Below are 10163 nucleotides of genomic sequence, written 5' to 3'. Positions count from 1 at the left end.
GTGGTGAGCGGTTGGGGTGGGACTGGAAAATACACCCTGTTAAAATGGGAGTTGTGGGTTTATTGGTTTGAGTGTAGTGAAGGTGTATTTGAAAATATCCTTCCACGGTGTAGGTGTCGAGGATAAGGAAATGACAGTGGTAGATAAGGAAATGGCAGTTGGAGACAAAGAAATGATTGAGGAGGAGGAAGAAGAAGCAAAAGACGAACTGGCATTGGTTTAGCGTGGCAAAAATGACGTCATGGGGTGAACTGAGGCCTGGCGGTGTGTGGCAGCCTGTGTGAGGATATATAAAAAACTGGAGGTTCGTTTTGACACTTGCGCAGTACCACAACCATGGCTGGGTCGGTGGCAGGTCGCCTTCTTGTCCTCCTTGCCTGCCTCGCACCTCTTGGTAAATTACACCACCTAATTTCTTTTTCCAAGTTTCAGGCCGCTAGCCAGATCATATTATCTAAAACCATTTTTACATGCAGTTCGAAAGACATGTACAACTACAGTAAATCACACAACCTTATTACATCAGCCAACAAAGCTGAGGGATGTTATGTATCACCCGTGTCTGTCTGTTTTTGTTCAAGATGTACGAGAAGATTGACATCGGATTCCAATGAAATTTGGTGGATAGGTGTACACTGGATCAAGGTAGAGTTGATAAGATTATGAGGTGGATCCGGATCCGGATGCAGGAATAAACCGTAAATTTCCTTGGCGCCGGTGGAGGTATGCGATCTTGAAATTCAGTAACAGGACAGACTAGGCTTCAGAATTAATTGATTGACTGTGTGAGACCGTGAAAGTATTCGTCTGGTAGGATAGGAGTGTTACAGTTGTACATTTTTATTTTATTTGCCTTGGCGGGAGTATGCGATCTCTGGTGTTTCTAATTTTATTTTTCTAAGTCCTGCACTTCTCTGTTAATCACATATTTTCCCTGGACATAATTCACACATTGCACATCTTCGTCGGAAACTTCGGTGCTTAAATAGGTGGAGCTCCAGTAGGCGTCCCCGGGTTTACTGAGGACAGAAAGAACAGACTGACAGTTTCTGACGTGTAGTGTGTCAAACAGAGGAAAGATTGTGAAAGGACACTACCCTTCGCTTCCCCTACATGGTCTTCTACTACTACTACCACCTCTACTTTATCCCTTCCCAGCCTCTGACTCCCCCCGCCCCTTGTTCGTCCGTCCCCTAACCCTCTCATGTTTCTCCTACTTAACAGCCTTCCTTGGCCCCCCAACACTTCACTCCATATCCTCCGGCTCCCTCTTCCCTCACTTCCCTTCCCATCGCTTTCTAACTCATTCTGTGTTAACTCAGCTCCCTCATCCTTCTCTTCACTTTTACTCCCCAACCTATCGTTCCCCTCGTAGTTTCCGCCTTCCCCTTGCTTCCTATATTCCTCTCCCCTCTCTTCCTGGCTCACTTATCCCTCCCCTCCCCCTAACTTCCCTCCTCCCTCCCATCCCTATCCCTCTCTCCCTTTCCCTTGTCTCCCCTTTATTCTGTGTCGGAGTGGGTTGGTGTTTAGAAGTGACATTGGGGTTTGCAGAACCTTAGAGTTTTTTGTTTTTTTTATGACGAGGTTTGGCAGACCTTAGTTTTTTTTTTTTTTTTTTTTTTTTTTATTATAGGGGGAGGGTGTGTGTGTGTGTGTTTTTTTTAAATGACATTGGGGTTTGCGAGACCGAAGAGTTTTTTTTTTTTTTTTTGACAAGTTAGGAGGTATACCAGTATCCGTGGAGTTTTTTGTCTTTTGATTCATACTCGTCAGGTTATACCACAGCTCACGATTCTCTCTCACGGTCATTTATATCCTAATACCAACAGATTTGCAGTAATGCCACACCACATAAATATCTCTCACCGTACTTTTTTTTTTTTTTTTTTTTTTTTTTTTTTTTTTGGTCCGACTCTGGACATAGGCTTCACAGCCTGCTCCCAAGGCCCAGTAGTCCTACATGCCATACACCTCTACGTGTTACCACTTCGGCGCTAACACCCACCGTCCATATTGAACACACGCTAGGGCTGTCTCATACAGGACTGGTGTATTGGTATTAGCGGGGGTATTTTTATGACATGTCAGCGGGTCTTCTGGTAGATCAGGAAAATCTGATTTTATGACATTCAAATCATTAAACTGTTCCCTGTCCCAACGGGGATTTGAACCTGGGTCCGGTAGGACTGCAGGCCACCTCTCTACCGATTGAGCCACCGCCTCCCCCACATAAATCATTCGAAGTTCTTCATACTCTGCTTAGATAACGTGCAGAAGGATGTTAACGAGCCGTTCCCCAAAATAAATCGCTAAGGAAAAGGTGCTAGGGAGCTTCCTTACCCGACGAGAACACGGTCCTGGGTGGCTTCGATTCTTGGTTACACAAACATTGCGCACACTCCTCCATGTCCCCCAAAAGGAGGATGGTGCATTGCAGAAGGGTAACTTTAGCCTGCAGTCCACTGGGTTCACATTCAGATGAGCTTGGGGTTGCAACTACAAATACTAATAGTTTCAAAAGACGTGGTAGTGAGCATGCCTCTGTTTAATTTTGAAGTGGCTATTGGTTATTTATTTATATATTTACTTATATATTAGTTCCCTACCTGTCAGACCGGTCGGGGACTCTAGGTTTGCGCGGTTACGTTTGTGCGTCCGTCAGTCCGTCCACAGTTTCGTTTCCGCGGTATAACTTCCACATGCATGGACAGATTTTTATATAACTTCACAATGCTCCCCATACCATGAGGGCGTGTCGCGCCCAACAACCAGCCATCTACTCCCAAGGTCAGTTACATGTGTTTGGTTATCATTCGGGAGGGACTTTGTTTTGCGTGACAATACAGAAATACACTTGTTTATTTATTCATATTACCAAAGGCTGAGTGATCTTCCCAGGTGCACCTCATTTATCTTACACTAACTGCATATTTGATGCTGTTACTCGCGATTCGCCGTCTTCTTTTTATTAATTTATTTGTTTCTTTATTATGGCCAGGGTGTGAAGTCTGTCTCTCCCCTCTTTCTGTACGTACATATATATACCTGTCTGTCCTTTTCTCCTATCTTTTTTTGAAGTCTCTCTTTACATTTTCGATTTATCTATCTGTGTATAAATCTATCATCTTTTCACACACACGTCATTTCAGTGTATAATGTTGCAGGATTCGTGGACAGCAGAGCACTTAGAGCCGGCGAGTGTACGTACAACGGGGATCCTTACGACGAAGGAGCTGTGAGTACACCCTGCTAAGTAACAGAAATAAAAAGAGCATTCTGGATAATGGAACAGACTGTAGTAATAGTAGCAGCAGTAGTGGTAGTAGTTATAGTATTAGTAGAAGTAACAGTAGTATTAGTAGTGGTAATATTAATAGTAGTAGAAGTAGACGTAGAAATGTGAACTCGGTAGACTGCAGGCTTTAGTTTCCCCCCTCCGTACAGTCCAGCATCCCCCTTTCATCGACGAGGCTATAATCACCACAATCATAGGCCATAAATGGACAGGTGGCGTTCTTCGTGAAACAGAAAACAGATGGGCGGCCTGGGTACCTGAGTGGCGGTGAGGGAGCACGACACTACATGAGGGGGAAATGATAAAATACAACTGAAAATGATCAAATACAGCCGGAAAATTATCAAAAACAGCAGAAAATGATAAAAAACAACAGGAAAATGACCAAATACAGCAGGAAAATGATGATATAGAGCAGGAAATGATGAAATACAGCAGAAAAGGATCAAATTCAGCAGGAAAATGACCAAATACAGCAGAAAGTGATGAAATACAGCAGAAGATGACCAAATACTGCAAGAAAATGATCAAATACAGCATGAAGATGATCAAATACAGCATGAAGATGATCAAATACAGCAGGAAAATGATCAAATACAGCAGGAAGATGATCAAATACAGCAGGGAAATGATCAAATATAGCAAGAAGATGATCAAATACAGCAGGAAAATGATCAGATACAGCTGGAAAATGATCAGATACATTCTTAGGCAAGTTTCAGATCTTTAGTATAGTACATTATATGCTTTCTCCGTCTTCTCTTTTGCTGCGTTTCTTTCCTGCCGTCACTGTGGATAATTATGTCTTTTCACACAGGGTTCCTTTCCTTGGGGCTTGTTCTGAATGGTAATTAATCGAGAGAGAGAGAGAAACAGTTCCCTTCCTCTGTCTGTAATTGGAATCAGTAGGATAATTTTCCCCCCATTATGTGTCACTGTACCCCGTTGCTTCGTTTACCCTTTCCTGATTAAAAATGGGCTGTCAGTAGCGCCACTTCTTGCACAAGGCTGCCAAAATACGACGAAGGGGCATGCGAGGGGGTGCTATGCGACTCCCCGAGGATTCCAATACTACGCTGTGGTGATCCTCTCTCGCACGCCGGGGAATGCTCTCCCTTCCGTGCTTTAACATTGCCAAAAGACACGGATAGGGCAAGGTGAACGCCCGCCCACAGTTTAAGGCTACGACCGTAAGGCGTCTGGCTATAGATAGATTGGTGGACTTTTAGCTACGAGTACAGGACAGGTTAATGACAGGTATGTGAACGATACGTAAACCAGGTCAATTAGGCAGAAGTAAAGGCGAATTTTATTGACAATTAACACAACGGGAAAGGAAGGTAGGATGTGATGTCCTTTACGAGTATCAGAGGGAGTGTGTCTGGACGCTTCGTAATACTCTTTTCCTAGCTATTTATTTTCCTTCTTTAACCCTGACAACTTCTTCAGTGTTAACAATCTATCTATCTGTCTATAATATATATATATATATATATATATATAATATATAATATAATATATATATATATATATATATATATATATATATATATATATAATATAATATATATATATATATATATATATATATATATATATATATATATATATATATATATATATATATATACATATATATATAAAATATAATATATATATATATATATATATAATATAATATAATATAATATATATATATATATATATATATATAATATAATATATATATATATATATATATATATATATATATATATATATAATATAAATATATATATCATCGACTTACTGTCAGTAATGACGGAAAAGAGGGTGAAAAGAAAACATAACACGCAAAATAAATAACTAAGGAAAAGGTGCTACGAAGGGACAAACATCGCAACTTACCTCTCCGACCTCTCAGTTGGCGTCATAATCATCGTTGTAGTTGCACGGAAGACATGGCAGTTTTACTCGAACACTTTTTTTGGTGGTGGTGGGGGGGGAGATAAGTACGTTCTTGGTCACCTCATAACACTTATTCCTCTTTTTCCACTTCACGAGCACTTGTACTGGGGCGCTGTGGGGAGAAGGGGGATACTTTCTGCCACTTTTTAAATGAACACTTACTTTCCCGGGCACTGTCTCCCTCTCAGGAAATTGAATCGAAGCAGTGTGGTAAACTGATATGCAACGGGGGAAATGTCGAACTGGTGGAAGTTCCTGGTTGTGTATGCACGCAAGCAAGACGGCTTTGGTATGATGGTGATGGTGATGCTGTCTTTGGGTTACTGAGAGCCTGGGACCCGACCACGAAGCAGTGCGAGTTGAACGGGCAGTACTACTGGAACAACACAAGGCCACTGAAGCTGGAGGAGAACTGTTTATACGTGCAGTGTGTCGTGTATGGAAAGAATAACTATGAGCTGATATTGAAGGAGGTGAACGGCTGCACATGTGGTGAGTATTGAAAACAGAGAGAGAGAGAGAGAGAGAGAGAGAATTAGGCTAGATTAAGTTATTCTTTTTGTCACAGTCTAACTCGTCTAACTTTTCTGTGTCTTAGCTAACCGCACTGTGTAATGTGGGATGCAGGCCACTCCACATCTAATGATTATTAGTTTTCAGTGAATGACGTGCTTCTTCTTCTTCGTCTTCTTCTTCTTCGTCTTCTTTATTTTCCGGCTCTCTGCATCCTACTACTTCACCCCATCCTAGGGTGGGAATAGCGATGTGGATGATGATGATGATGATGATAGTGATGATGATGATGACAGTGATGATGATGATAGTGATGATGATGATGATGTTGATGATAATAATGATGATAATAATAATAATATGATGAATTTTTATTTTATGCCTAATATTTCAAGTCCTAAATAATCCCTGCATCTTTCCTCAGTTTTGACCACAACAAGTACGACCACAACCTCATCAACAACGACCTCAACGTCCACAACGACTTCAACTACCACAACGCCCACCACCACCACAACTACCACAACGCCCACCACCACCACAACTACCACAACGCCCACCACCACCACAACTACCACAACGCCCACCACCACCACAACTACCACAACGCCTACCACCACCACAACTTCCACAACGCCCACCACCACCACAACTACCACAACGCCCACCACCACCACAACTACCACAACGCCTACCACCACCACAACTTCCACAACGTCGACTACCACAACTCCAACCACGACCACCACAACGACCACCCCTACCACCACCTCAACAAGTACCACCTCAACCACTACCACCCCTACCACAACCACGACTTCAACCACCACCACCACCCCAACCACCACCACAACCACGACTACCCCAACCACGACCTCCACTACTACCTCCACCACCACCTCAACCACTACCACCCCTACCACAACCACGACTTCAAGCACCACCACCACCCCAACCACGACCACAACCACCCCAACCACAACCTCCACCACGACCACTCCGACCACCACTACATCTTCAACAACTACAACCACACCAACTACCACCTCAACTACCTCAACCACTACCAGTACCACGACCTCCTCAACTACCACATCAACTACCCCAACCACTACCAGCACCACTACCACCTCTACTACCCCAACCACTACAAGCACCACTACCACCTCAACTACCCCAACCACTACCAGCACCACCACTTCCTCTACTACCCCAACCACTACCACCTCAACTACCCCAACCACTACCAGCACCACGACCTCCTCTACCACCTCAACAACCCCAACCACTACCACCTCAACTACCCCAACCACTACCAGCACCACCACCTCCTCTACTACCTCAACTACCCCAACCACTACCACCTCATCTACCCCAACCACTACCACCTCAACTACCCCAACCACTACCACCTCAACTACCCCAACCACTACCACTTCAACTACCCCAACCACTACCACCTCGACTACCCCAACCACTACCATCTCATCTACCCTGACCACTACCACCTCATCTACCCCATCCACTACCACCTCAACTACCCTAACCACTACTTTCACAACTACCCCAACCACTATCACAACTACCCCAGATGCGTGTCATCCGTGCATCTACAACGGTGATAATTACGTCAACGGAGAGGTTAGTTGCGATGTTTGTCCTTTCGTGGCGCCTTTTCCTCAGCGATTTATTTTGCGTGTTACGTTTTCTTTTCACCCTCTTTTTCGTCGTTACTGAAGCTAAGTCGATGATAAATATATATAAAGATAACATTGAAGAAGTTGTCTGGGTTTAAGAGGGAAAATAAATCACCAAGAAAAGAGTGTTACGAAGCGTCCAGACACTCACACTTCCTCTGATATTCGTAAATGACGTCACATCCTACCTTCCTTTCCGGTTGTGTTAATTGTCTATAAAATTCACCTTTACTTCCGCCTAATTTCCCTGGTTTACGTATCGTTCGTTTACCTGTCATTAACTTGTCCTGTACTCGTAGCTAAAAGGTGACCTATCTACTCATAGCCAGACGCCTTAATCCCGTAAGGGGTGGCTACAAACAAATCGCCATCATGTCGCCCTGTTCCCTGCGCTGCCCAAACTTAACCCCCCCTCCTCCACGCGCATATACCTCTCTACACCATCCCTCCATCTCATCCTCGGTCTCCCCCTCCCTCTCCCACCCCCTCCACCTCACGCGCCAAATGCAGTGGGTCCAATCTCTTCGAATAAATTACAACAGGACATTTATTACACTAGCATGCGGAAGAGTGACTGATAAATTGAAAACTCGACTAAGGATAACATTGTGTGAAAATTTGATGTTATTGGTATAGTCTTTTCACCTTAACTTGGCCCAAATTTTCGGCCTTTTGCAACCTATTTCACGTAGCTCAGTGGCAGAAAAAGACAGTGCTACGGCTCTACATCCTTTGCCGAGGACTTTTTCGTGACTAGTATCATATTCTAATGTTAATCTGTCGTTGACAGTTTTAGGCCAAGTTAGAGAGAGGGGGGGGGAAGTATAGTTCTTCACATCATTCAATAACTCCTTTATCCCCAGATTATTGAAGGACCATTGAACTGCTACGTAGTACAATGTGTGAACGGAGTGGTAGAGTTGGTACCGGAGGACGGCTGCACCCCATGCACTAAAGCTCGGAGCCTCAACGTGAGAGAAGAGGAAGAGGAGAAGGAAGAAGAAGAGGAGGAGACTGGAAAAAGACAGGAGGAAGCGGAGGAGGCTGGAGAAAGACAGACGAATCCCAAGAAATGCTACGCCAACGGGGACACCGAGGGACAGTGGCCCGGGGGCAGGTTGGCGAAGGTTCCGGAGCACTGTGTTCGGATCGTGTGTGTGGAACTCCCGGATCAGAGCGAGTACCAGCTGGAGGTGGGGCCCGCATGCACCGTGTGTCCCAGTGAGTACCGGGTTGAAAGGCTCGCAACACATGTACCATAGCGATTTAGTCTATATTGGGATTGAAAGGCTCGCAACATCTCTTCCTTAGCTATTTAGTCTGTAGGGAAGTATAGGGGGCTCTTTGTCACATATTTCGTGGCACCTTTTCCGTACCAATTTCTTCTGCACCTTTCGCCTAAATATGCTTTTTTTTAGGTGAGTGGAGTCCTGGGAAGTGGTATACGATATAACCAGGCGGGTGAACTGCATGGATATACACACGTCCCTCAACTCCCTCTCTATCCCCTGAATGGAGGATGGTGGATTGCAGAAGGCGTACTGAAGCCTGCAGTACACCTGGCAGTGCCGGTTCTAGACTGCTCCACTTGGTGGGGCAGCTACACATATTGATGGGGCACAAAGGCGTAGCCAGGGGACATATTATATACTGATAATTTGCATTTGATGGGGCAATTGAAAAATTTGGTGGGGCATTGCCCCCCCGTGCCCCCCACTAAAACCAGCCCAGCCACCGGGTTAATCTTTATATGAGCTTGGGATTGCAACTACTCCTCCTCCTCCTCCTCCTCCTCCTTCTACTACTACTACTACTACTACTACTACTATTCTGCTACTTTTATTAGTACTACTACTACTATTATTTGCTACCTTTACTAATACTAGCACTACTACTACTACTACTACTGCCTGGAACTGATCATTTAATTTATGACGCCGACTGGTTTGCACTAAATGCTGGTGGCGGTATTAACACTCTTAGGCGCTTACTAGCAGGGCACTGAGCAACACTTCCAGTACGAGGGGCCTTTCTCAAGTGGGGGGAAATCGTCTAGCAGTAGCACCAAAAAAAAAAAAAAAAAAAAAAAAAAAAAAAAGGCATCACACGAGAGTCAAAGGCCCGTTTTCTCGTGGGGTAAGGAAGCTCCCTAGCACCTCTTCCTTAACGATTTATTTCCCAAACCACCCATTAACCTCCTCTCCTCTGTTCCTTAGGCTTTTTTAATATCGACATAGATTGCATGAATAACACACAAGAGTAGAGTAACAGAGCAGAATCGGAAATAAACCGGTAAGGAAGAGGTGTTTGTAAGCTCTCTAGCCGCACCAGAATACCGCCCAAGGTGTTAAACTAATCCTTATTTTTTACTGATTTCACTAATCCTAATTTTTTTTTTTTTTTACCCGGACAGCTACTACGACTGACAACTGCCCTACAGAGACCCCAGTCATCACATGCGCTGAGGAGACAACTACAACGTAGCGCATAATAGACGACCTGGATGCATAATAGAAGGGGCTGAATGTACAATAAGCGAAAATGAATGCGTAATAGGGGAAACCGAACGTGTAATAGGGGATGCTAAACGCGTAATAGGGGATACTGAACGCGTAATAGGGGATACTGAACGCGTAATAGGGGACACTGAATGCATAATAAGGGAAACTGAACTCGACAACGGACACTGGAATTTCTTTTGAGTTCTT

The 10163-nt window shown here is 44.1% G+C and overlaps 1 protein-coding gene across 1 annotated transcript; it reads left to right on the top strand.

Moving 5' to 3' along the window:
* The first annotated feature begins 326 nt into the window (after positions 1-326).
* Positions 327-9939, top strand: LOC145399014 (uncharacterized). Its single transcript, XM_080271743.1, has 4 exons — positions 327-394; positions 3168-3238; positions 8319-8676; positions 9869-9939. The coding sequence occupies exons 1-4, from the start codon at positions 337-339 to the stop codon at positions 9937-9939; spliced, it is 558 nt and encodes a 185-aa protein (XP_080127869.1). The 5' UTR covers positions 327-336.
* Positions 9940-10163: the final 224 nt, after the last annotated feature.

Source organism: Coenobita brevimanus, chromosome 47, assembly GCF_032717465.1.
Source record: "Coenobita brevimanus isolate Jiangsu-jjx chromosome 47, ASM3271746v2, whole genome shotgun sequence".
NCBI lineage: Eukaryota > Metazoa > Arthropoda > Malacostraca > Decapoda > Coenobitidae > Coenobita > Coenobita brevimanus.
Note: the sequence above shows the minus strand (reverse complement) of the source record. Positions and strands in the feature narration are given on the sequence as shown.

What these genes read in the sequence shown, in the direction of transcription:
- LOC145399014 (XM_080271743.1), top strand. Translation starts at nt 337, where the DNA reads ATGGCTGGGTCGGTGGCAGGTCGCCTTCTTGTCCTCCTTGCCTGCCTC. An exon ending in ATCCTTACGACGAAGGAGCT is followed by an intron (nt 3,239 to 8,318) that starts GTGAGTACACCC and finishes CTTTATCCCCAG; the next exon opens with ATTATTGAAGGACCATTGAA. An exon ending in CGCATGCACCGTGTGTCCCA is followed by an intron (nt 8,677 to 9,868) that starts GTGAGTACCGGG and finishes TTACCCGGACAG; the next exon opens with CTACTACGACTGACAACTGC.